At 37.8% G+C, this 26,964-nt stretch overlaps 2 protein-coding genes across 2 annotated transcripts; one reads left to right on the top strand and one right to left on the bottom strand.

Moving 5' to 3' along the window:
- Positions 1 to 548: 548 nt before the first annotated feature.
- TDP2 (tyrosyl-DNA phosphodiesterase 2) lies at positions 549 to 11,127 on the bottom strand. Its single transcript, XM_017643174.3, has 7 exons — positions 10,825 to 11,127; positions 10,664 to 10,749; positions 8,460 to 8,633; positions 7,647 to 7,738; positions 5,907 to 6,025; positions 4,279 to 4,449; positions 549 to 1,185 (listed from the first exon to the last, which is right to left on the bottom strand). The coding sequence occupies exons 1-7, from the start codon at positions 10,987 to 10,989 to the stop codon at positions 904 to 906; spliced, it is 1,089 nt and encodes a 362-aa protein (XP_017498663.3). The 5' UTR covers positions 10,990 to 11,127; the 3' UTR covers positions 549 to 903.
- Positions 11,128 to 11,227: 100 nt separating this feature from the next.
- Positions 11,228 to 25,280, top strand: ACOT13 (acyl-CoA thioesterase 13). Its single transcript, XM_017643176.3, has 3 exons — positions 11,228 to 11,431; positions 22,767 to 22,951; positions 25,028 to 25,280. The coding sequence occupies exons 1-3, from the start codon at positions 11,351 to 11,353 to the stop codon at positions 25,194 to 25,196; spliced, it is 435 nt and encodes a 144-aa protein (XP_017498665.1). The 5' UTR covers positions 11,228 to 11,350; the 3' UTR covers positions 25,197 to 25,280.
- The last annotated feature ends 1,684 nt before the right edge of the window (positions 25,281 to 26,964 follow it).

Raw genomic sequence — 26,964 nt, 5'->3', positions numbered from 1 at the left:
CCTAATCAGGTTGTTCACCTGATTAGTAACCTAGGTAACTAATTCAGCACGCAGGTCCAGCCACAAACAACATAGTAAAAGGCTAGAAGGATTCTCAACTTTTTAGCAGACAGTAACTAAGCCCACCTTGGGGGCTGGGCAGGCAGTCTTGTTTGATATGCTCCCAGACCAAGATGCTGGTTATCTCAAGGGGAAATCAGAGCAGGAAGTTCCTTGTGTTAATTCTAAATATTCAGAAACCATTTAATAGGTCTGCACAACCAGCCCTTAGTCACATTTCTGAAGAATCCTTAAAAGAGGGTGTGGGTAAAATTGTAATATTTCCAGAATATTTCACCTGGCTTTAGTATATCTGCATATCAATAGGCATTCAGAGGTGGAAAGAAGTATGGCTTTAGTTATTTCAGATCCTCAGGGGTGGAGAGAAGTTCTTCTTATCAGTGGGTAACTACCCCGGCAATAGAGGGCATATCTGTACCTGAGAGGGGAGAAGGGCCAGTTTTGCTTCTGCTGGAGCAGGAAAGCGAGAGAAGGCCCCAGGACTGCAGTTTGTAAGCAATGAACGGATTTTAAACTTTATTTCTTCCTTTGACTGATTTCAGTTTTAGAGGTATTTTGCCCCGGTATTTCCTTTCCCTGGACTTACAGGGGGAACACCCAACTTTTCGGGGTGCTCCTGTGATGTCGCCTGAAGTACCTTTAAATAAAACTTTTACTCTGCTTCACTAATGTGTCTCTGCCCTTCAATTCTTTTTTGCGGCGGGACAAGGACCAGGGAAAATACACAAACACTCTCCCAACACTGATTCCTCCATATTAAGCCTACTTTTCCAGAGAGAAATATTTGCAAAAATCCAGAACAGTATTACTCAGAACATTCAAAACTCGTACTTGAAAAGCAGTTCACAATATTATATCTAAATTGCACAGAAGACCCCAGTGATCACTAGGAAATCTACCACAGTCCAGTTTTTCCAATCCAAGGAGGTCCAAACTTTGAGGAACAATGTGGCCATCTTCGGCTGCTGTTCTGAAAAATACTCGGTCAAAACGAAGCTTACAAGTAGCCGATATTCCAAGATTAGAGTTCATTTGTGTATCCCACGTGTACTGGCAATGCTTAGGTTTACCCAAAAACTCCCAGACATCCAGAATGTTGCTGGGCAAACCACCACATCTGGCAACCTGAAAAGAAAAAAAGAAAACTCTTTTAAGATTCAGTCTTTTTACCCCTAAACTAAAAAGGTGTCTTGGGACTGGCTGGGGTAGGTGGGTGGGTGGGTGGGGAGGGTGAGGAGGATAAAGGGGCACAAAAATTCTCAATTATAATGTAGGGTCATCATGGGGATAGTACTACAGCAGGGAGTATACTTTCAGTGATTCTGTAACACCTTCTTATGTTGACAGATAGTAACTGTACCAGCTGGGGTGAGGATTTAATAAAAGGGGTAACTGTTGAACCACTGTTGTATACTTGAAACTAAAATAAGACTGTATATCAATAAAAAAAAAGGTGCCTTTACTATTCCACCTAAGCACATTTCAAGTTAGAATGTCACAAATTATTAAGCACAAATGTAAAACTAGATGTTATAACTGGGTATATTATAAATACTATAAAAATTATTTTGTTGCATGGTAGAGTAAGTAATATAAAAATATCTCTTCTGCCATCAACAGATGTCTTGGATGTGAGATACCACACAACACTAAGAAGGCTGAAAACCCATGTCCTCAGTTATTGCTATTAGTGATTTTTAAAAAATGAACACAAGTGAAAAGAAGGCAAAACCATTACTCCACTTTAGTGTATAAATTGTAGAACTATTCATATGATCCAATAATGTTGACTGTCTTCAGTTTTATTTAATGTTACTAACAATATCAATTCTTAAAAAATATTTTAAGAATTTTATTGTGGTAAAATATTCATAAAATTTATCATTTTAACTAAGTACATCCACAAATTGTGCAACGACCACCACCATCCATCTCTAGAACCTTTTCATTTTCCCACACTGAAACTTGGTACCTGAACACTAAACACTAACTCCCTTTTCCACTCTTTTACCCCCAGCCCCTAGCAGCCACCATTGTATTTTCTGCCTGTATGAATTTGACTTTAGGAAACACATGTAAGAGTATTTTGTCCTTTTGTGACTGGCTTATTTCACTTAGCATGCCTTCAGGGTTCATCCATGTTGTAGCATGTGTCATTCCCCTTTCCTTTTTAAGGCTGCAAAATATTCCATTGCACATGTATACATTTTGTTTATCCATTCATAATAGACACTTGCTTCCACATTTAAGCTTTGTGACTAATGCTGCCATGAACTGAGGTGTACAAATCTCTCTTCAGGACTCTGCTTTTATGTTTTGTGCATACACACAGAAGTGGAGTTGCTAGATCACATGGGAATTCTATGTCTAATTTTTGGAGGAATCCTCACATAATTTTCCACAGCAGCTGCACCATTCGACATTCCCACCAACAATACACAAGAGTTCTAATTCCTCTGAATTCTTACCATCACTTGTCATTCTCTATTTTTTGATAATAGTCATGCTAATGGATATGAAGTGGTATCTCATGATGGGTTTGATTTGCATTTCTCTAATGACTAGTGATGTCGAACATCTTTTCATGTACTTATTGGCCACCTATATCTCTTCTTTGGAGAAAGGTCTATTTAAGTCTTTTGCTCATTTTTTAATCAGGGTTTGTTTTTTAAACTGGTTTCTTTTTGTAGAAGTTCTTTATACTGAGTATCAACTGCTTATCAGACATATGATTTACAAATATTTTCTCCTATTCCACTAATTTTCACTGTTGATAGTATTCTTTGATGCATAAAAATTTTTAATGTAGATGAGGTCTACCTTAACTACTTTTTCTTTTGTTGTCATCTGCTTTTTAAAAATCATTGCCAAATCCAATGTCATGAAGCTTTTCCCTGAATTTTCTTCTAAGAGTTTTATAGTTTTAGCTCTTACTGCTATTATTTTTTAAGTCTCTGATCCATCCTAAATCAACTTTGTACAGGGTACAAAATAAGGATCCAGCTTTAATTTTTTTGCCTTGTGGATATCTACTTTTATCAACCCCATCTGTTGAAAAGCAGGATTTTTTCAAATGAAGTATTGTTGATATATAATTTTATATTGGTTTCAAGTATACAACAGAGTGGTTCAACAGTTTACCGTATTAAATCCTCAACCCCACTAGTGCAGTTACTATCTGTCAACATAGGAAGATGTTACAGAATCATGTACTACTAACTCCGTGACCAATGTATATTATGATTGAGAATTTTTGTGCCCTTTTATTCCCCTCACCATCCCCACCCACCCACCCTAACCCCAAATCCATCTATGGTAACCGCCAGTCATTTCTCAGTGTCCATGAGTCTACTGCTATTTCGTTCATTGTTTTGGAAAAGCAGGACTTCTTTCTGAGTACATAAGTCAGCCAGTCGGGTACTAAGAGACAGCTGGTGAAAGTCATTGATTTGCAAATACTCTAATAGAAAGCTTTTTAATAATCTGTGCACAAGGACACAAAGTTATTAAGAGAAGCCAAGCAGCACTTCATTTGGGATCCTGCCTCTGACCGTGAGTCCTGACATGCCTTTACTTTCCTTTCACTTCTCCCTCCACTTATGGAGCTGTGGCAGTGAAAATGAACAGAATCTCTGTTTCAAATCACTTTTACTCTGATGTGAGCTCAGCCAGAGCCAGGGGAAAAGGCAAGGCAGGCTCACCATTTGATATATTCTGAATCTATGAAGGTCCTGAAAGATCCCAACATGTCTCAACTGAGCTAAGGGGTAAGAGACTTTGTTTCAGATCTGGACATGGTGGTACCAGGGAAAGAGGATTAAACTAAAGTTGAAAAAGGAAATCTCAGAAGGAAAAGTTATGGACAACTATGATGGTCAAAGCTTTCTGCTTTTCTCATCTCGCAACTAGGGTTACTACAATAAACCTTGTCTCTTCTAGACTCTCCTAATTATTAATTTCTCTATATGTCTCTTGTTAATCAACATATATTGGTTTGTGTTGTCTGTTTCAGATGCAGTATTTATGTTTTTCCCAAAAAAATATAAAAGCCCTCCTGCCTCTGCTTCCCTAGTATAAACATAGAGCACACTCCAAATATTTGCTGAATTGCATCTGCAAGGTCATTTACACATTTTAACAACTTTAGTTAAAAGGAATCTAAATTAATTTCCATAGCAATAATCTGCCCATAAATATTGAACTGACTTTGTTACTCACCTCTTGATCCCTTAAATTTGTATCTCCTGCAAATATAACTGTAGCTATCTGTGGAGTCTCTTGCATTTTCTTTAAAACCATTTTTAACTGACTCATTCTTTCCTCAGCATGCCCTCTGGTGCTCTCCAAATGGGACGTCATAAGGCAAAGTTCATTTCCCGACACACTTGCCTGAAATAGGATAAATAATAATAGTCATTATAATTATCCATTAACCACTAATGTTGAACTCTGGTAACAGAATTAGGAGATTATTCAATTGACTGGTGTACATATACTAAAGTGAAACTATACATAACCAATACTGTGCTATCCTTCTAGTTCAAAAAAGCATAAAGCGCTAATCTTGCTCCCAAAGAAGACTACTTATCAAGCACCTGCTAATACTTCAAGGCCTACCTCAAACGTCGTCTCCACTGTGAGCCCTTCCCCGCTGTTCCCAGGCAAGTCAGTGGCTCCCTCTCCTATATACTTGTAGCGTGCTGGAGACTGGCTTTAAAGTCCCCTAGACTGAATCGTACAGCACCATCATTTCTCTCCTACAAAACCATGAGTCATTTGAAAACAAGGATGGTTCTTTTATTTACTACTGTATTATCAAGAGCCTGGCACATAAGTACTTAAAAAAAGATCAGTTAAATGAATAAATGAGAATCATTTACCATTTGCAATTAAGATACCAACAATGCAGGATTTGTCATTACTTAGACTAATTGCCTGCAGAATCAAGTTCAAATTCTTTCATACTGGGTATTTATGACCTTCTATAATGTGGATCTTACCGACTTCTTGTCACATGACCCCTTTTGTGCCCTGTACACCCAACTGAATAGAATGCTCATTTATACCCTTTCTCATATACACAGACATGAGATTTACAAGAGTTTGGTCATGGTAGTTCTGCCACTTGGACTGTTCTCAATGTCTATATCTTACATATTTTTCAGGGCCCAATTCAAATACAATTTCCTTCATGAAACTTCCACTTAACAATCTAACAGATGTCGTCATAAGCAAAAAAAATTTTTTGTACCTATGTATGGTGACAGATGTTACCTGGACTTATTGTGATCATTTTGCAATGTACAGAAATACCACATCATTACATTGTACACCTGAAACTAATATAACATTATTCCAATTATATCTGTTAAAAAAACAAAAAGTATAGCTAAAAATTATCTTTTTTCTAAAATGCCAGGTACATCATTATACCTCTCCTGTGGCATTTATGCCTTTCCTTTATTTCTGTTACTATATATATAATCTCTCCCTTGCTAATCTATAAACCTGGTAAGAGCTAGATCTATTTGACTCATTTTTGTAAGCCTCACAGAGTACACCATACTGTAAACAGTACATTTAGTGAAAAAAAAAATACTTTAGAAATAGGTGGATGGTAGCAAACTCTTAAAATAGTTTTAGTTTTAGGGAAACATATAATGAATCACAGATTTTATATTTACAAATCTGTCTATATTTAAAATTTATATAAAAACAATTTACCAAGTTAAGACTATTTAAAAGCATATACAAGTAAGGAACAAATCTTTCTCTAAAGGCAGTGTTTTTTTTTTAAAGATACTATCACAGAAATATAAAAAACAATTTTAAAAAAAATCACTTACATATACACACAAAAGGTTTCTCCTCATTTTTGTATTTGGAAAAGGAATGATCTCTTGGCTTTTAAATTTCACTCTTGATTTCTTCAACATTATAGCTGTGAAATATCCATCTTCATCACCTTCAAAAGTTTGTGGGAAATAATTTAGGCTGAGAGGTCAAAGGTATTTGCAGTTTATCACAAGTTCCACTACTGAAGATTTTATAACAGATAGGTACAGATATTTAAATAGATCTAAATCTTAAAAGTAAACTATTATTTCAAAATAGTTGAAGGTGGCCAACCAAATACCTGTATTTACCTACTCCCTCCCAAAATGTAAATGGAAGTATGGAAGATACATAAAAATAAAAATGAATTCACATAAGTACCAAAAATAGTTAATGGTGCCAATATCAAACAATAAAAATTTCTTAAAGAGTAGATGAGACTTACACTGAGACAAGTTGACATGCATTTACTTCTCACTCTGGAAGCACCAAAAGAATTTTACTAAATTAATTAGAAATTTTAAAAGGTGTGAAGTTGCAAGAAAAAAAAAGATAACAAGTGTAGAGGCAGTGAATAAAAAGCTTACAACAGTCTTTCAGAAAACAAAGTAGATGGACAAGTGGTAGCTGGTTATCAGAACAGAGGGAAACCAGGAAAAGAGGAAAAGGAAGAGAAGGGAGGAAGGAAAAAGGAAAGGAGGAAAAAAAGAATGAAAGGGAGGGAAGGAGGAAGGCTAGAAAACAGAAAGACAGCGGGGGGGGGGGGGGGGGGGGGGGGGGGAGGGGGAGGGGAGAAAGGAGATGAAGGGAGGGAAGGAGAGAGAAAAAACAAGAAAAACATAATTTCCAGAACTGAAGGTCACAAACCTCCAGATGGGAAGTCCTACCAAGTGCTCAGCTCAATAAATGAATAAAAGACCCAAAGAACACTAGGATTAAAAAGACCTTCAAAGCTTCCAGACAACGATCATAGAAAAAAAACAACAGGTATCTGAATGGCATCAAATTTATGATCATTAATAACAGAAACGAGAAAATGTACTCCCTATGCATTATTGCCTAGATAGTGATTGGAGAATGTGCTCCACTAAAACGGGGAAGTAAACCAAGAGTGGGGGAAGCATGGGATCAGAGAACAAGAACTCCAGAAGAGAAGAGAGACATAAAGAATCCCCAAGAGAACGCAGAAAAACCGTCCTACACAGAGATTAAGAGAACCCTCTCTTTAGCAATCTTGGATTACAGTTAATCCAAGTTAAAATTAATACTATGTAAAAGTGAATGTCAAAGAAATCATGAGGTTCAGCCAAAAATCATGTAATACAGCCAAAGCAGTACTTTATATACACTTAGTAAAAACAAAATAGAAAAAAAAAAAAAACTAAATTATTCAGGTCAAAAAGCTAAAAAAAGAAAATAAGAAGGAATTAATAAAGACTGAAAAAGCATAATCAGAATGCAATTATACTTCAATTTTTTAATGATTTAATTTCACCAAAAAGCTACTCAGTATCTCAAATTTTGGCAATTCATATTTTCCTGAAAAATTATTCATTTCAACCATCTTTTCACATCTATTAACATTAAGCTGTATAACATTTTCCTGCAGTTTTTTTAGTATCCTGCATCTGGCTTATTTTTCTTAAACATTTTGTGTTTTTTCTTGTCTATGGTCCAACAAGCTAACTTTGATCTATCTCTTTCACTGACTTGTTTTTCCAAAAAAAAGACAACAGCAGGAATATTGTTACCTGTAATAATCTCATAACTACTTGCTCTCTTCTTTAGGTAGCTACAATATGGGGGAATAACTTCTTGTAGAAATATCACGTCTGGGTTGTACCTAGTTAAAAACATCAATTTATGATAAACACCAGGTATACCATTCCATCTGCAGCTAAGATTAGGCAAATACCACATTAAAGAAGCACAAAATTATTACCCTCTAGGACACCGAATATTCATTGTTTATTCTGATTGTTATTAACAATGAAATGAGAAAGATCTGTGCTACTTAACATACAATACTACAAAGATAAAAAAAAACATGTGACTCTTTAACACTGAAAAAAATTGGAATCACTAACAACAAACGAGTACACTAAGAGGCTACAATGGTCCTACATTCTAACATGCTTTAAATGTTATTATCTTTCAAACCTCATGAATAGTTACTATCCATGATGAAGAAAACTGAGCTCCAGAGAACTAAAGGGGATCGCAAGTGATTACAAAAGGTCACAGAAGAGTATGTAGTAGATAAAGACTTTTATTTTATTTTCATAGCAATAATTATACACCAAGTTTAACAAGAAAACTAGTGCAAGAAGGCATCTGACAAAAATTAAGTGTTCCCTCCCCACTACAGCCCACAATCCTGCCTCAGAAACAGTCACTGTCCATTCCTTCAGTGCTTTTTTGGAAGGTGGACTTGGAACTCAGGTCTGACTCCAAAGCCCATAATCTTGACTGTTACCCTCATTACGCCATGACTGTTCCCCTTTCTGTAGATATAGATAAGACACATTATCACACTACCATTAAACAGAAGCAATCATACGTACAAAGCTAAATAGGAACACACCCCTCGAGCTCTCTCTTGCAGATTGTTTAGATCCAATCCATCAACATTCCAAGTAATGAAAGAGAATGTGCTGCCATCTTCTTGCTGAATATTTTCAGAAGTGCTGGTTTTAGAAGCAATGGAATCAGTTGTTTCTTCACTGGTTAGGTCAACACTGGCAAGATCAGAATGAAACATAGCTTTACAAATAATCTATACATTCATTAATTTTAAAATTATTTTGTATTTATAATTCTCATTTTACAGATAAATTTAAAAAGAGCCCTAAAAGTATCTGCTTACAGAAGAGCAAAAGTCATATGACTGAGAAAAAATAGATTCTTAACAGTGTTATCAAAATGTTTGCTCACTTAAACAGAGCCAACTCAGTATCCTTTGATGACATGCACCACTAAATGACTGTATCAAGGATGACCTCAAATTAGACAAGAAATGTGATTTCAAAATTTGCCTGGATTCATTTTAAATCATATTTGAAATAACATCTCCTTGTGGCAGATAAATAACGTCTGTAAATTCTTTGTCAGTCCTCTCATTGAGAAGTGCATCTAATACAATACTCCTCCCCTTGAATCTGAGCTTCAGTAACTTGCTTTACCAATAGAATATGATGAAAAAGATCTTTTGGGACTTCTGAGGCTCAGTCATAAGAAGCCTTGCAGCTTCCACTCCAGCCTTTTTGAGCACTCTCTCCAGGAACCGAGTCGCCTTTTAAGAAGCCTGGCCACTCTGAGGCTGTCATGCTGGAGAGTCACATGTATGTGCTCCCGTCCACAGTCCTATCTGACCCCATCTTCCACTATGCTCACCAAGGCCCAGACATTTGAAAGAAGGGACAAAACATCAAAAGGTGACTGCTAAGCATTTATAAACTATACATAAATTTAAGAAACAGGTTTTTGTATTTAATTCTAATAAACTCATTGCCAGTATTTTAATTTTTTAATTAAAAACACTTTTATTGAGGTGTAATTGACATATAACAGTGTATTCGTTTGAGGTACACAACAATGATGTGATATTTATATACATTGCAAAATGATCAACACAGTAAGTTTACTTAACTTACTTTGAAGTGATATCAGACTTTCAGAATTGCAAAAACAGTAAAAAGAATTCTATTCACCATTCACTCAAATGAATCAACGTTTTACTTAACATTTACTTGCTTTATTCATCTTATTCTGAAATGTCTGCATAAATATTTCTGTTTCTTACAAACAAGGACATGCTTACATACATATCCGAATACAATTATCAAAAGTCAGAAAATTATCAGTGATACACTGTTACCATATAATTTAGAGACTTCACTTTCTCGGTCCTAATCCCAAAATCCCAGGAGAGAGGATCCAACTGGCCAGCTTGGGCTAGCTGACTACATACTAATCTAACTGGCTCTCGCTATTACAAAGTAGGAACCAGAGATACAACAATGTTGGTGGGTGAGTAATTCTCCAACAAAAGGCTAGGCAGAATGGTCCTATCACACCTGTAAGTCATATACATTCAATACGTATTTACTGAGAGGTTATTACATCCAAATGTAGTAGGAGATGTAAAATATTAAACGGCAATTATAACATGAACTAAGTTATTATGACACGGGGTTATGCAGGATGCTAGGGGATTACCTAAGGGGGGGACTTACCCAGGCTTGGGACATCAGGGAAAGCTTCTCAGAGATATAGGCAATGGTCAAACCGTGGAGGAACTTGCCAAGCATACGGACTTAGAGAGCAATAGTGCAAGAACTGGGGAGGCGGCATTGGAGTAAGAGGGAAGGGTTTTTAATAATCATTTTATAAAAAATGATCATTCCAGCTGGCCGTCAGGGACTAAACAAACAATACAGGAAGCAAAAAGACTTTCAAGTTGGCATTCTTCAGTAGGGGATTTTACCTCATTCATTCATTTCGAACCCCTCGCTTACATTTCAGATTTTTCCTCCCAGGACTTCAAATTACTTTCGAAAAATCTGGACTTCAGGAGAGAAGCGTTTGCCCCGTTGTTGGGGTGCGTCTCCACCCGGAAGCACCCACATAAGTCTTTCGCCAGAGTTAATTCACACGGGAGACCACCACCTACTCAAGCCACGCGCGCCCAACCCCAAGGCTGGTGCCAGGGCGCCCGATGCCACCCCACCTCCGCGGGGACTGGCTCCCGGTTCCCATTATCACTTACCAGAGCTTGGGCTCAGAGGGGGCCTCAGGGCAGCTTTTTATGGCACCCTCCTCCACGGGCGGCTCCAAGTAGGAGTTCAGCGCTCTCTGAAAAACAAGAAAGCAGCATCGGACTGTGCGCTCCACGTGGCAGAGAGCGGGAAGCGACAGGCGAGAGCGTACCTCCATGTCCCAGTCATTCTCGGCCAGGTAGCACTGCGCCACGGCGGCGTCGCAACTCGCCACCGAGGCAAACTCCGCACACAGCAGTCGCCTCTTCTTCACCGCGGGCTCCCCATTTTCGCGCTCCCCCCGCGGCCCGACCCCGAGGCCGGTCCCTGGGTCCATCAGCCCGATCGCCGCCTTACGCGCGTCGCACGACCAACGCCCGGCTCTACGCAGGCGCGCGTCCCCTCGGCGCTTCGGCTTTAATCTCCCGGCGGGGAAACGCGCTCCGCTCTCGGAGGACAGTGGGCTGGGCGGTGCCGCCGCCGGAGAGCCGCCCCGGGCTCCGCCCGGCACGTCTGCGCGGGGGCCGCGGTCACAGCGGACGCTGACGTCAGTGCGTAGCCCCGGCGGCCCGAGGCGGTGGGGGCGTGCGACGCCATAGGTGGAGCGCGCAGCTGGGCTTCGCCCTCAGTGCCCTTGTTTTGCGAGTTGCTGGGCTTCCGCTTTCCCCGCGTTTGTTCTTGCCGCGGATCGGTCCACGATGAGCTGCTTGACACAGAATCTGCGGGAAGTGATGAAGGCTTTAAGCAGTGTTGGCTCTTTTGATAGAGTTTTGCAAAAGGTATTAAAGGCGAAGCCGCGGCTTGTAATGAAGGGAAAGAAAGCGCGAGCTGGGTGCGCGGTGAGCGCTGAATAGGTATCTCTAGGTAGATTCAGTTCTTCTGCGCCCTTGAAAACTTCGCCTTAGTAATTATGATTACGACTTTAGGGGAGGGCCATTATGTGCTAGGTCAAGTGCATAGACTCTCATCTAAATATACGTAAATAAGTACAGATCTTTTTTAAGTTAACATGGAATTACCGCGGGATAAACCTCTTGGAAGTTGAAAATGATACACATAACGTACTGAACATCAAAGTTTAGCCCAGCCTACCTTAAACATGCCCAGAACACGTACATTAACCTACATTTGGGCAAGATTATTTAACACAAAGCCTATCTTATAATGAAGTGTTGAATATTTCACGTAATTATTAAATATTGTGCCAAATACGAAAAACAGGATGGTTGTAAGTGTATCAGATGTTTACCCTTGTGAGGGCCTGACTGGCTGGCTGGGATGTGTGGCTTACTGCATCTTGAGAATATCTAGGGCATATCTCTAGCCTAGGAAAAGATCAAAATTCAAAGTACGGTTTTTACAGAGTGTGTACCGCTTTTGTACCATCTTAAAGTAAAATAATCGTTAAGTCGAACTGTCATATGTTGGGGACTTGCTGTATGGTTATCACTCCTAGAGGTAGAATTGCTGGGTTCTAGATCTAGAGAGGACTTTTAGAGTTAGCTCACCGTTCAACAAGCGAGAGTGCCTGCAGCGCCCTGGAAATTAGAAAAGTAATTGCTATAAGGTAAGAAAGCTAGAGTGGTGCTACAGAGTTAGGTGGGCAAAGCTGCTGCCCATTTACACTTGAACAAACTAGCCTAGATTCCTAGTTTCCGGTCTTTGTAGAAGGACATCATGTACATAAGAATTTATAAATAAGCATGAATAACGAAGCCCTCCTTTATGCCAGGTTTGAGGACATTTAACAACTAAGAACTGTTAGCTTTTTTTCTCAATGTTCTAATGTGTGTATGTCTGTTTTCCTTCTGACTATAATAGAGTATTAGGAAATATGGAAATAATTTGAAAGCAGAGTTTAAATACTAGCAACTGCAGTTGTTTGTAGGAAGAATGTGGAACCAAAGGCTCTGCTGGAGCACGTGGGCTGTATTTCAGCATGTAAATAACTGTCCTTATCTCTCAGGGCTTTTGTAAAAACAGCAAGTAATACTTATACAAATGTACTTGATGTTTTCAAATTGCAAATACTGTAAAATCTAAGGACACACTACCATTTCACAGTAACTTTTTGAACATAAATTATGCAAAAAAGGAAGTATTGGTCTAAGGGGAAGTTTGAATTCCTTAAAAAATCTATAGCCATTTTCATTGTTAAGCTTTCGATAACCTTATAGGTGTGTTTTCTTATGATAAACTTGCCAGGTGTTAGATTTGCCCTTGAGTGTCTAATTAAATCCTCATTCTTTGAACAAACACTGGAACAATTATAAACTACATGCATGCCTGAGTCAGCATTTATGGTAACTTGCCTTCCAAGAAGATATGCCTGTTAAACCGATGTATGGAGTTTCTCAGAAGGTGCAGTAAAGTTGCACAGTAGTACACCCTGTGTATAGATCAGCATTTTCCAATACAAGCTACAAATGAAGGCTACATGAATAATTATAAATTCTATAATAACCACTTTTAAAATAAAAAGATACAGGTGAAATTAATTTTAGTAATATGTTTTAAGTAACTCATTATATCCAAAATATTATTTTACCATGTAATCAGTACAAAAAAATATGTGCTTAATATTTGAAATCACACTTTGAAAGTGTGAATTTTACACTTAACAACACATTTTTCAATTCATCCTAGCCATGTCTCAGGTGCTTAATACCAACATGTAGTTGGGTGGCTACCATGTCAACTGCACAAGTCAATACCGTAATAGATGCTCTGTGTTTGTTAATTTGATTTAAAATAGGTTCTGTGGTTATGTTTCATGTGGGCAGAGTTGCTCTGGTTAACGTATTCATTTATGCAGGGTGATCCATTAATATAGTTGGGAGCATGATTCCTTTTACTGTATTTTAAGGTAACATGACGTAAACCAGTTGTTCTCAAATGGGGGTGGTTTTGCACCCCATGGGACATTTGGCAATGTCTGGAGGCATTTTTTGATCATCACAACTAGAGTGAAGTGGAAGGGGCACTACTGGCATTTATCACGTAGAGGTAAGGGATGCTGCTAAATATCCCGCCACATAGAATCGTCCAGTCCAGATGTCAGCAGTGCTGAGGTTGAGAAAACTTGACTCAGAACCATCCTTTTAATCATTCACTTTGTCCCGGGCCAAAGCTAGATAAATTTCTACTCTCTTATTCTTTCTACATGTAAACTGTGTCTTTGCACTGAACTTTGAATTGGTTGTTCAGGTCATAGGACTTCTACTTGTCTTGGTATGAAACAGAGGTCTTTCTCTAAATCTCTGGTCAACAATTATATATATTAAAGTCTCTTTGTTACAATTAACTAGTGTGCTTTTTGTTGCCTCAGGGGACCTTGACTGACAAAATTAGTTTGTGAAATAGTTGTCCCTCCGATTATTTAAGTAAGACACCAGAGATGTTTCAAGACAAGAAGTCTTTTCTTTAAATGCAAGAATATTGTTAAAACTAAATTGGATTAAGGATGTAATGGTCTCTCATACATACCTGTGCTCTTACTACTTTGCTTTTGCAAAGTCGAGAAGGGATATTGTTTCTGAGTACATGAGGCAGATGAGGTACATAGTGCTGTCACTTCAAGTCTGCCCCATTACCCACTCCCACAGTGGCCTTTACTGGCTGACTGAATACCCTGAGAGAGAACTGCCTCACCAAAACAGAGCTGCATTTTCTTCTTGGTTGTATAAGAAAGTGGATTTTATCCTCTGATTCTTTTAATGATTTTTTTAAAGTCAGTGAATAGATAGAATAAACCTTGGAAATTTGGCTGATAATATTAGAATGGGAGTTTTGTTTTCTTGGCTACATGTCCCAGTATAAAGAAGCGAGCAAATCATGGTGAACTTACTATTCTTCTGAAAATGATTTGTTGAAGAAGGCACTTCCAATCATTCCTGGGATAGGTGTCAATGCAGTACATGAGATACTACATTAAAACTTATTTATTTTGCTAGTTCTCTTTTTAAAACCTCTGGTTTGTCATTGTTTACCAATATCCACAAAGCCTATCTTTTATAAAACACTGATACAGAAAAACTAACACTCAGATGTCCTACTCTTGCTGTAAAATCACTTTTAAATCCATCAGCAAATGAAGAACTGTGGGATTATAAATAAATAGCAATTACAATTCCTTGCCCTGTAGGAGTTTATCATCTAGGCCAGGAGAAAAGTGGGTTCCAAGAACAATCCCATCAGATGTGCCCTGAGAAAAGAGTCCCATGAATACATAAGTTTAATAAGCATTGATGTTATATCCCCCTTTTTAATAAATTGTGGGGGATAATATAAAATTCACCATCTTAACCACTTTAAAGTATACAATTCAAAAGCATTAATTGCATTCACATTTTTGTGCAACCATCTCCACCATCCATATCCAGATATTTTTACATCTTGCAAAACTGGAACCTATTACTCAGTAAACACTAACCCCTTTTCCTCCAGTCCTGGCAACTACCATCTACTGTCTCCCTCTGAGTTTGACCATGCTAGGTACCTCATATAAGTGGACATGTATCCCTTTTATATATTAAAACTTTTAACTAGTTCTGCAATAAATAAATAAGTTTCACTTTATCACATGTAGATATTTGCCCATGGAACTTTTTCCTCCACAATAATACTAGTGGAGGAACTACCTTGGGAACTCAAGTGACAGGCACTGTGCTAGGATCTGGAAATACCATGTTGAACCCAACATGCAAAGAAGTAAGGGAGTAGAGTTAAAAAGCAAGGTAAAATGGTGTAGAGTCATCCTCTTGAAAATGAGATGAAGATGTGCAAGTGGCACTTGGTGTTGTGAGGGCAGTGCTGTTATCTCTAGTTTACAAATGGGGAAATCTCAGGGAAGGGTCTTGTGTAAGTGGCTCCAGAGCTGGTGCTCTTAACCATTGATCTACAACCACCTGTGTAATTAAACTGCCCAAACACACATTTATTATACAACCAAAATGCTCTACTCAAACAGTATCATGGTTGAACCACATTGTTATATAGCATATGCCCTTTTATGGGCTCAAGACAATTTGCATCTTCTTTGCCATTGTCACCCCAACGCTGCTACCTTTCTTCTTTGTCTTTTTACCTCCTTTCCTGCTTTTATGAAAGTGCATTTATATGTTGTCTTCAGACACACTTCCTTTGGTATCTGCACTGTTTCATATATGATATCAGCAATTTCCATCATCAGGGCAAAATGCTCAAAAACAGCCTCTTTCACAAATAGTTTTTAAATTATCCATCCACTTATATTTTCTTTCCTTTGTGCTTTTGTGCAGTTGTGTGGTTTTTATATGCAGTCTCCTTTCTTGACTCAGATTTTTGTAAACACACAGATTTTCTTATGCCATGTGCCACATTCCTTTAGGCCCATCACAAACACTCTTACAAAGCCAGAGACAAATTTCTTTATCTGTTATCAGAGGCAATGTGATGAGCTGCACAGCAATCAGCAGGAGTCCCAGTGACTGGTAGTTTCTTAAAGAGAATTATCTGAAAGGTCACGATCTAAGAAAGATTCTGGGTTCTGGATAGACCTTCCCTTGGGGCCATCTCCTTCATTGCTGTTATTGGGCATCCCTTCTCACTGCATGTTGAAAAGTTGAGGAAAGCCAAGGCTGTATGTGTTTGTCACTTGAAGTACGTTCATCTGTAGTAGAATTTGACTTGAATGTTTAGCGTGAGGGAGGAAGGTGCTGTGACACCATGAGTCACAAGCTTAAGTGAATGCATGAGGTACAGGAAGAGCAATACATTGCAGGCTATACAGAAAAGGGACATGATTATATGTGTTTGTGCTCATATATAATATTTAGGATAAACTGAGGAGCCCATTGTATCAGGCTGAGCTGAGCCAGAAAGATTCTTTAACCTACTGCAGTTGTCTAACCTGCAGGGTTCTGGGAATGGAACTTCTCTGGGCAATTCTCCATATTACTGGGACAATGGCAGATATGTTTCTGATCCCGTGACATCATAAAAGGCTACATGCCCGTCTTCCCACAAGACACCTAATGAATCAGAGCTAGTTGTCTGCAGCAGTCCAGATGAAATGTGAGGGAAGGTGATTTTGCATAGTGGTTAAACCCTTTGAGTCAAATGGAAATGATAAGAGTATCCACTTAAGAGATTTGTGAGGATTGAGACATGTAAAGTTGCTGAGCATGGTGTCTCACACAGGCATAGTTAACTGAATAAACAAGTGTGTACCCTGTAGCCCATGTCTTGACTGAGACTGATATATATATATATATATTATATATATATATATATATATATTTTTTTTTTTTTTTTAGCAGTATTCACCACCTACCCACATTCTTCATCAAAGAGTTTAGTTCTCCATTGGCCTCTTCCCCACAAGACTATTTTTTAGCTCTGGAAAGTTGAGTAGGACATTCCTTCATCATTATCTTACATTGGCTTAATTCCTTAATTTATTTAGGAAGATAAGAATTGGCAGCACATAAAATCATTTCTCTTGCCCTATCAGGCTGACTGGTACAAAATTATCTCTATTCCAATGTACATTTTAAACTAATCTTTGTATATTAGTATGTCCTTTGGCCTTTCAAGTTGGGAAAAATAAAAACTTACTTAGTAGAAAATCCAATTGACATTTATTTTACCTTTTGTCATCCTAGTTGAAGTCAGATAATCTAATGGAACTTTAAGAACTGACCTCTACTAAGCACACAGTGCCTTAAAATTACACTGACCTATCTTTGGTGTCTCTGAGGCTCTCATATTTAGTTCTGTTCCTGAACTGCATGGCTTTTTCCCTCATCTTCCCTTGACTAACCCGTCTGTCCTTCCAAGATTCGAATGTCCTTCTCTGGAAACATATCCTTTATTATGCAACCATCCTGTCTGCAGTAATAACCTCCACTGCAGCAGTTTGTGTATTTGTCTCTTCCTTTAGACTGTGAACCTCTTAAGAGCAGGGGTTGGGTCTCATTGATCTTTACATTGCCAGTGCTTGGCATGTGTCTTTACATACCTTTACATACCCAAAGAAGGTGAGTTTACACCTTGGTCCTGCTTGGTATGTGTTATTAATTTATGAGGACATCTTGTGGCTAGATCATTTATTGTATAAGTAAATGACCCTGTTTTAACATTTATTTTTCCATTGTTTTACCTGTTAGGTAGAACATGACAATTTTGTTCAGGATGGTTTATACTGTGTGGTTCTGTTTATGTTTTACCTCAGGGCCTTTCACTAAAGTTGTGGTTTGTAAAATTCTAAAATACCTTCCTTGTTGGGAGCCATAAAGGCCACTGTATATCAAGAGACTTTATAGGTAGGAACTAGGGAAACTTTAATGTAGACAGACCAAGATATAAATCTCACTTCTGTCACATCCTGGGTGACTGTGAGAATAAATAACTAGACATGATTTATTTACCTGCAAAATGAAAATAATCCTTTCCTTATTATATAGTATAGGTAAAATGTTTAGCCCAGTGCTTGCTGAGTAAATGATAGTTATCTAGCTAGAACCTAACCATTTAATGTATGAGACATCCCCTCCACCCCTAAATACAACACATGCCCAAGTATTCATCCATATTCTTCCTGAACAACTCTAGTAATGGTGAAAATTACTGTTGCTGGATACAGCACAGTACAATTCACAGCTCAGTTCCAACTTCTAAATATTTTGCTATGATGTTTTTTCCTAGTAATTTAAATAAGGTATAAGAGACATATTTTTACTATTTTTCTGTAAGTTTCCTTTTTAAAGATGTTTGGTATACAATTTTAAGTTAATTGATCCACATTTTATCTTTCATGTAACTCTTTTTCATTATGCTATAAATGGGGCAGGACCCTAAAAGCAACAATATAACTTTGCTGGATTCTATTGTTAAGCTTTATTTTATATTAAAATATGTTAATAGTATAAGCTTAATAATTCTAGTAACTCATTGAATTCCTAGATTGCTTCCAATCTGGTTTTTTGTTTTAGTTTTCAATTTTTTGTTATTGAAGTATTGTTGATATACAATCTTACATTGGTTTCAAATATACAACAGTGGTTCAAAAGTTACCCATATTATTAAATCCTCAACACAACTAGTGCAGTTTCTGTCAACATAGATGTTACAGAATCATTGGCTATATTCTCCATGCTGTTGTTATCCCCGTGACCAACTTATTCTTATATGATTGAGGATTTTTGTGCCCCCTTTTTGAAGCTTTTTTTAAAAAAATTTTAATTAAGGTATTATTGATATACACTCTTATGAAGGTTTCACATGAAAAAACAATGTGGTTACTACATTTACCCATATTATCAAGTCCCCACCCATACCGCAATGCAGTCACTGTCCATCAGTGCAGCAAGTTGCCAGAGGTCTACTATGTCCCTTCTCTGTGATGCACTGTTCTCCCCGTGACCCCCCACACCATGTGTAGTAAACATAACACCCCTTAGGGTATGGAGTGTAGGAGGGTTTCTATTTCTCCTCATCTTCACCAGCATTGTTGTTTCTTGTCTTTTGGATAGTTGTGATCCTAACTGGTGTGAGGTGATATCTCATTGTGGTTTTGATTTGCATTTCCCTGATGATTAGTGGTGTTGTGGAGCATCTTTTCGTGTGCTTCTTGGCCATCTGTATTTCTTCTTTGCAGACGTGTCTGTTCAGGTCCTCCACCCATTTTTGAATTGGGTTGTTTTCTGGGTGTTGAGGCATAATGCGTTCTTTATATATTTTGGAGTTAATCCCTTATCAGATGAACAGTACATGAATGTATTCTCCCCTATTGTAGGATGCCTTTTTTTTCCTGCTCATGGTGTCCTTTGCCATACAGAAGCTTTTTAGTTTGATGTAGTTCTACTTGTTCTTTTATTTGGTTTCCCTTGCCTGAGATGTGTCCAGGAAAAAAGTGCTCATGCTTCTGTTTAAGAGATTTTTGCCTAGTTTTTTTCTAAGAGTTTTATGGTTTTATGTCTTATATTCAGGTCATTGATTCATTTTGAGTTTACTTTTATGTATGGAGTTTGCAATCCATTTTCATTCTCTTGCATGTAGCTGTCCACATTTTTTCCAAAACCAGTTTCCAAGGTGGCTTTTAAACTGTTTAAAATCATTTATTACATTACAGACCAATATCCCTGATGAAGATAGATGCAAAAATACTCAACAAAATATTAGCAAACCAAATTCAAAAATACATCAAGAGGATCATACACCACGACCAAGTGGGATTCATCCCAGGGATGCAAGGACGGTACAACATTCGAAAATCCATCAACATCATCCACCACATCAACAAAAAGAAGGACAAAAATCACATGATAATCTCCATAGATGCAGAAAAGCATTTGACAGAATTCAACATCCATTCATGATAAAAACTCTCAACAAAATGGGTATAGAGGGCATGTACCTCAACACAATAAAGGCCATATATGATAAACCCACAGCCAACATCATACTGAACAGCGAGAAGCCGAAAGCTTTTCCTCTAAGATCGGGAACAAGACAGGGATGCCCACTCTCCCCACTGTTATTCAACGTAGTACTGGACGTCCTAGCCACGGCAATCAGACAAAACAAAGAAATACAAGGAATCCAGATTGGTAAAGAAGAAGTCAAACTGTCACTATTTGCGGATGACATGATATTGTACATAAAAACCCTAAAGACTCCACTCCAAAACTACTAGAACTAATATCAGAATTCAGCAAAGTTGCAGGATACAAAATTAACAGACAGAAATCTGTGGCTTTCCTATACACTAACAATGAACTAGCAGAAAGAGAAATCAGGAAAACAATTCCATTCACAATTGCATCAAAAGGAATAAAATACCTAGGAATAAACCTAACCAAGGAATTGAAAGACCTATACCATGAAAACTACAAGACACTCTCAAGAGAAATGAAAGGGGACACTAACAAATGGAAATACATCCCATGCTCTTGGCTAGGAAGAATTAATATCGTCAAAATGGCCATCCTGCCCAAAGAAATATACAGATTCGATGCAATCCCTATCAATTTACCAACAACATTCTTCAGCGAACTGGAATAGTTCAAAAATTCATATGGAAACACCAAAGACCCCGAATAGCCAAAGCAATCCTGAGAAGGAAGAGTAAAGTGGGGGGAATCTAGCTCCCCAACTTCAAGCTCTACTACAAAGCCATAGTAATCAAGACAATTTGGTACTGGCACAAGAACAGAACCACAGACCAGTGGAACAGAATAGAGACTCCAGACATTAACCCAAACATACATGGTCAATTAATATATGATAAAGGAGCCTTGGACATACAATGGGGAAATGACAGTCTCTTCAACAGCTGGTGTTGGCAAAACTGAACAGCTACATGTAAGCAAATGAAACTGGATCACTGTCTAACCCTATACACAAAAGTAAATTCGAAATGGTTCAAAGACCTGAATGTAAGTCATGAAACCATAAAACTCTTAGAAAGTAACATAGGCAAAAATCTCATGGACATAAACATGAGTGACTTCTTCATGAACATATCTCCCCAGGCAAGGGAAACAAAAGCAAAAATGAACAAGTGGGACTATATCAAGCTGAAAAGCTTCTGTACAGCAAAGGACACCATCAATAGAACAAAAAGGCATCCTACAGTATGGGAGAATATATTCATAAATGACAGATCCGATAAAGGGTTGACATCCAAAATATATAAAGAGCTCATGCACCTCAACAAACAAAAAACAAATAATCCAATTAAAAAATGGGCAGAGGAGCTGAACAGACAGTTCTCCAAAGAAGAAATTCAGATGGCCAACAGACACATGAAAAGATCCTCCACATCGCTAGTCATCAGAGAAATGCAAATTAAAACCACAATGAGATATCACCTCACACCAGTAAGGATCCCCACCATCCAAAAGACAAAGAACAACAAATGTTCGTGAGGTTGTGGAGAAAGGGGAACCCTCCTACACTGCTGGTGGGAATGTAAATTAGTTCAACCATTGTGGAAAGCAGTATGGAGGTTCCTTAAAAAGCTCAAAATAGAAATACCATTTGACCCAGGAATTCCACTTCTAGGAATTTACCCTAAGAATGCAGTAGCCCAGTTTGAAAAAGACATATGCACCCCTATGTTTATCGCAGCACTATTTACAATAGCCAAGAAATGGAAGCAACCTAAGTGTCCGTCAGTAGATGAATGGATAAAGAAAATGTGGTACACATACACAATGGAATATTATTCAGCCATAAGAAGAAAACAAATCCTACCATTTGCAACAACATGGATGGAGCTAGAGGGTATTATGCTCAGTGAAATAAGCCAGGCAGAGAAAGACAAGTATCAAATGATTTCACTCATATGTGGAGTATAAGACCAAAGAGAAAACTGAAGGACCCAAACAGCAGCAGAATCACAGAACCCAAGAATGGCTTAACAGTTACCAAAGGGAAAGGGACTGGGGACGATGAGTAGGAAGGGAGGGATAAGGGGGCTGAAAAGAAAGGGGGCATTACGATTAGCATGTATAGTGCGTTGGGAGTACGGGGAGGGATGTGCAACAGAGAAGACAAGTAGTGACTCTACAGCATCTTACTATGCTGATGAACAGTGAGTGTAATGGGGTTTGTGGGGGGGGGACTTGGTGAAGGAGGGAGCCCAGTAAACATAATGTTCCTCATGTAATTGTAGATTAATGATACCAAAATAAAAATAATAATAAAATAAAATAAATAATTCATTACAAAGTCTTTTTCAAGCTCACTCTGTGCAAAAAAACTAAGTAACATCCAAATTAAACCTGTAGTGGGTCAACAGATCACAGGGACCAGCTGAATTTGTTGGCCCAAAATTTGTAAGGAGAATTTAAGATGTCAGGTGGTTGTTCACAGGGCCGAAAAGTGTAGATGGAATGTTTGATTTCTGCAGAGGAGTGGAGACTAACAAAACTGCTATTTTCCCTAAATATCCCTTTTTCTTGGAAAATAATTTATGTAAGTGTTTATTTCTATCATAGATTGGTAATTTGAATTTCTAGTCAACTTTTTTTGGGTGATTCAGTTTATTTAGTACAATGAAAAATTTTGTTGGGCTCTTTGGCCTTTTTTAATACAACTGAATGTTCAAAGTTGTTTTTTTACACATAGGTGACTCTTGTCTCTGCTGTTCCTGGGAAGGTGGTTTGTGAAATGAAGGTAGAAGAAGAGCATATCAATAAAATGGGCACTCTCCATGGTGGTCTGACAGCTACCTTAGTGGACAACATATCAACAATGGCACTGCTATGCACAGAAAGGGGAGCGGCTGGAGTCAGTGTCGATATGAGCATATCGTATGTATCCAAACTGTACCCCAAATAACATTTTTTAAATGTGATAACGCATTTCAAACAACTGAGTCAAACACATTTGTAACATAAATCATGAGGTAACCTAGCTGATCATCCTTAAGTACAACCACAGATTTGCTCTAAAATATTCCATAGCCTTAGATTTTAGAACTAAAGGAACTAATTTCTAAGTACAGACTAAATCAGTAGTAAAGGGAGAATGATCTCCACATTCAAAAAGCAAATCTTCAGCTTCTAATATGTATACTGGTGGTGAAAAAAAATCCTTAAAAGTGCCACTCGTACAAATGTCTTACGAGGGTTACACTGAGTACAGATTGATGAGAGGCTGGATAAAATTCAAAGCTGAAGAAACCTCCATATATATTGTCATCATCTTGTAGCGAGGTAAACACAAATGTGCACTTTGCAGTCTTGCATCTATACATGTGCAGTTTTGCAGTCCTGCATCTCTCCCTGCAGTTGCATACACATGCTCTGTAGATCTAAACTATGACCAGGGAGCTGTACACCAGATGTCAGGCTGTCTCTCACTGTTGTGAAAATCCCTGCAGGGTCAAATGTTTCCAAATGTAAAAAATCCAATTCCAACATTAACTAGTGCTGTTGCTGGTCAGGAGTGCAGGACCCAGAGATTTAGTTTCAAGACAATTGCTTTTTACACTTAAACACAGAAAAATGATTTTGGTGGAGGACAGTCAGGAGTTAGGGTGAGAAAGCTAATGTTAACATGACAATGGAAATAATGTCAGGTATCAGATTTGTCAAGAATATACTTTTTTATAAGGCTAACTTAAATAGAGGATGCAATAAGCAAATCACAGGACAAGAAGCAAATGCTGTTTTGAAGATGTACAAAAAGAAAAGGTTCTGCTTATGGTATTGCTACGTATAGTCATTAGTCCGCATCTTGCAGTAGTCCATGTGATGAGGAGTAAGACCAACTGATGACTCTGCTTGGCCTTAAGAGCCTGTATTAAGAGCAGAGATATTCAAGCCTAGCAGCATTTCATGATCTTCTAAGCTACTGCTGGTTTTACTACCCTAAGGAATTTTTAATAAGTCAAACATAGTTTCAGCCTTTCAAAGTATGTGTTGCCGATAGTAATGGACAATGAACTGCCTGAGCTTCAGAAATTAATTCACTTGAACAGAAACTAGGACATAGATTTACTGAAGATATTTCAAAAGTAAGTGAATGACAATTAAGATTACAAGTAGTTAGGAAGTGTCTCTTAAAGAGTCAATTTGGGGTTGAATAAATTCTAAATATTGATATGACAAGATACAGTGGTCCCCCCTTATCCACAGGGATATGTTCCAAGACCCTCGCCCCCTGTGAATGTCGCAAACCATGGATAGTACTGAATCCTGTATATACTGTTTTTTTTCTATATCTGCATACCTATGATAAAGTTTAACTCATAGAGATGAACAAGAATTAATGATAAAACATAGCAATTATAACAAACTATAATAAGTTACATGAATGTGGTCTCTCTCAAACATCTTGAACTATGCTCACTTTTCTTGTGATGATGTGAGATAAAATGCCTTCATGGTAAGATGAGGTGAGGTCAATGACATTGACATTGTGAATATAATGTCAGGCTACTATTCACCTTCTGACAATACATCAGGAGAAGCATCTGCTTCAAGACCAGGCTGACCCCAGGTAACTGAAACCACAGAAGGCGAAATTATGGATAAGGTAGAATGCAAGTAATAATCTAAGAAGTTAAGCAGACAAAATTGAAAGCTAGAGAAAATCTTTCATCAGCCCCAAATATGAAGTTGGAAACTTAAGGGGGGCAGGGGGGAGGTAAAAACTCCTTTCCATAAGGTAACTTTTCCCATAAAGAAACTTATGTAAATAAGAAATGTGTAAGAAGGTACTTGGGCCAGGACCAGCCATTCACATTCGATAGGACAGAAAGCTTGCCGATACTCTTGAACTGTTTTTAGGAGTAACATAAGAAGGCTGTTAGAGATGCACACAACTGTCCCTTTTAGGAAATTATTTGTTGTTAACTATATTTAAATTTGTTTCCTTTCAAGGTACATGTCACCTGCTAAACTAGGAGAAGATGTAATGATTACAGCACATGTTCTGAAGCAAGGAAAAACACTTGCATTCGCTTCTGTGGAACTGACAAACAAGGCCACAGGAGAATTAATAGCACAAGGCAAACACACAAAACACCTGGGAAACAGAACAGTAGCATGACCTTAAGAAACCCAACAATGACTACAAGTGTAAATTTGACTAAACAAATGTAATTTTCAAAATAAATCAGCACAACCAGAAGTATCTAAGAAACACTTTCCTTGGGACTGCGTTCGTGCTTTCCCCTGAAAAAAAAAAAAAATTTTCCTTGGAGAAAATGTCAGAGACCAAGTGGATATAGGATGGTGTTGCCTGTTTGTGTTTTTTTTTTTCATTTTAAGCCTCTTTAGTTTTAGTTTGTAATCATATTAATGATACTTGGATGAAAAAAATTCTGAGCTCAAAGTATTTTGAAAACTTAAGGCAAAGAAGCCAGTAGTGCCATTTTAAGACTACCTTAAAACTAAAGTCCAGTATTATACTATAAAGGAGAAATATTGTTAATCCTTAATAAATGTTAGGTCCTTCTCAGCTACATTTCTTCTTTTTTAACCCTGTTTTAAGATTATGGAACTTCAAAATAGATGAACCATAACCCATATTGGAAAATGAAATAGACTGAGCTATAATGGCCTAAAATGGTCCTCTAAAGAAGTTTGAGGCTAAACAGGGATATGAGAAACAGTCCAATGGATATGCTGCTTTTTCTTTGGTAAGTGGATTAATCACATGACTGATATATATTACAATAAGGGGCAAAGAAACACGTACTATCAGCCCCTGTGCTAGTACCAGAATAAAACCATGCAGATCTTGAATCTTCCAGTCTGCACTATTGGAAAGACCAAGCTCACAAATATCTCAAACTTCTGTTGACTATAGCATTTTTAATAACCGAATTCTGCATCAGGGAATCTATTTCATGACTAAAAATCAGAAAAAAGGAAGCAACTTTAAATGAACTTGGAAACAGTCAACAGAGGTTACCCTTTGCATATATTAGAATACATGTTGATCAGTCTGCTGAAGGGACTGCTGACTTAATAGCAGCAGTGCTTTCCCACTGAAGGGAACCTGGTTCCTTGGAGAAACAGGGCAGGGGACTGGGATAGGGAAGTTACAAGTTGAACATGTCTTGTGCTTCAAAATTAAGTGTTCAAGAAAATGATAGGGGAATGCAAACTATGCAGCAATGAAGAAAAAAAAAGGTGAGTCCATACTATTTAGGTAGATTAAATGGCAGACAAAACTTTTCCTTACAACAGAATGCTGAAAAATGCTGGTAGACAGGGAAAGTTACCATTTTGCAACCACCATAGTGAAGACTGGTTACAGCAAAAATAAATCATCAAAGGTGCTCCTGATAAAGAGCAGGATATTGGCATGTTTTCTCTCCCAGGTTGCTTTTTAGGTTGCAGAGAGAAAAATCCTAACTATACAATGCAGAAAACTACCACCTTGACCAAAGTTAACATCAACAAAGAGGAAACTGCCGGTGTGCTTCTGGAGATTACAAGGGCCTAAAGTCACTTAAATTGAGTACTGACAAGACTGTAATCCAAACCCAGCTATGTAGATCACTCAAATGCAAAAGGAGAAATTTAGAATACCAGACTTTACTCTTAAAAAATGTCAAGGTCATTAAAGACTGAGAAACTGTCCCAGATAAGACTTCACAACTAAATGCAAATGATCCTGTACTGACTATAGAGGGTATCAAGGATATTAAGAAAATTAACAAAACTGGACTATATTTAGATGGTTGTCAGAAGTATATCAATGCTACATTTCCTGAGTTCAGTAACTTTATTGTGGCTATGCAAGAATATATTTGTATTTGGGACATATGCCAGTGCTAAGGGATAAGAAATCCAGGTCTATGATGTAT

This window comes from Manis javanica, chromosome 16 (assembly GCF_040802235.1).
Source record: "Manis javanica isolate MJ-LG chromosome 16, MJ_LKY, whole genome shotgun sequence".
In the NCBI taxonomy this organism is placed as follows: domain Eukaryota; kingdom Metazoa; phylum Chordata; class Mammalia; order Pholidota; family Manidae; genus Manis; species Manis javanica.
Note: the sequence above shows the minus strand (reverse complement) of the source record. Positions and strands in the feature narration are given on the sequence as shown.

Coding starts and splice junctions, on each gene's coding strand:
- TDP2 (XM_017643174.3), bottom strand. CDS start 10,989: ATGGACCCAGGGACCGGCCTCGGGGTCGGGCCGCGGGGGGAGCGCGAA. Junction 6,026..7,646: donor TAGTTATGAGATTATTACAG/GTAACAATATTC, acceptor AAACTTTTGAAG/GTGATGAAGATGGATATTTC. Junction 1,186..4,278: donor CAAATTTAAGGGATCAAGAG/GTGAGTAACAAA, acceptor TTTTCTTTTCAG/GTTGCCAGATGTGGTGGTTT.
- ACOT13 (XM_017643176.3), top strand. CDS start 11,351: ATGAGCTGCTTGACACAGAATCTGCGGGAAGTGATGAAGGCTTTAAGC. Junction 11,432..22,766: donor TTGATAGAGTTTTGCAAAAG/GTATTAAAGGCG, acceptor TTTTACACATAG/GTGACTCTTGTCTCTGCTGT. Junction 22,952..25,027: donor AGTGTCGATATGAGCATATC/GTATGTATCCAA, acceptor TTTCCTTTCAAG/GTACATGTCACCTGCTAAAC.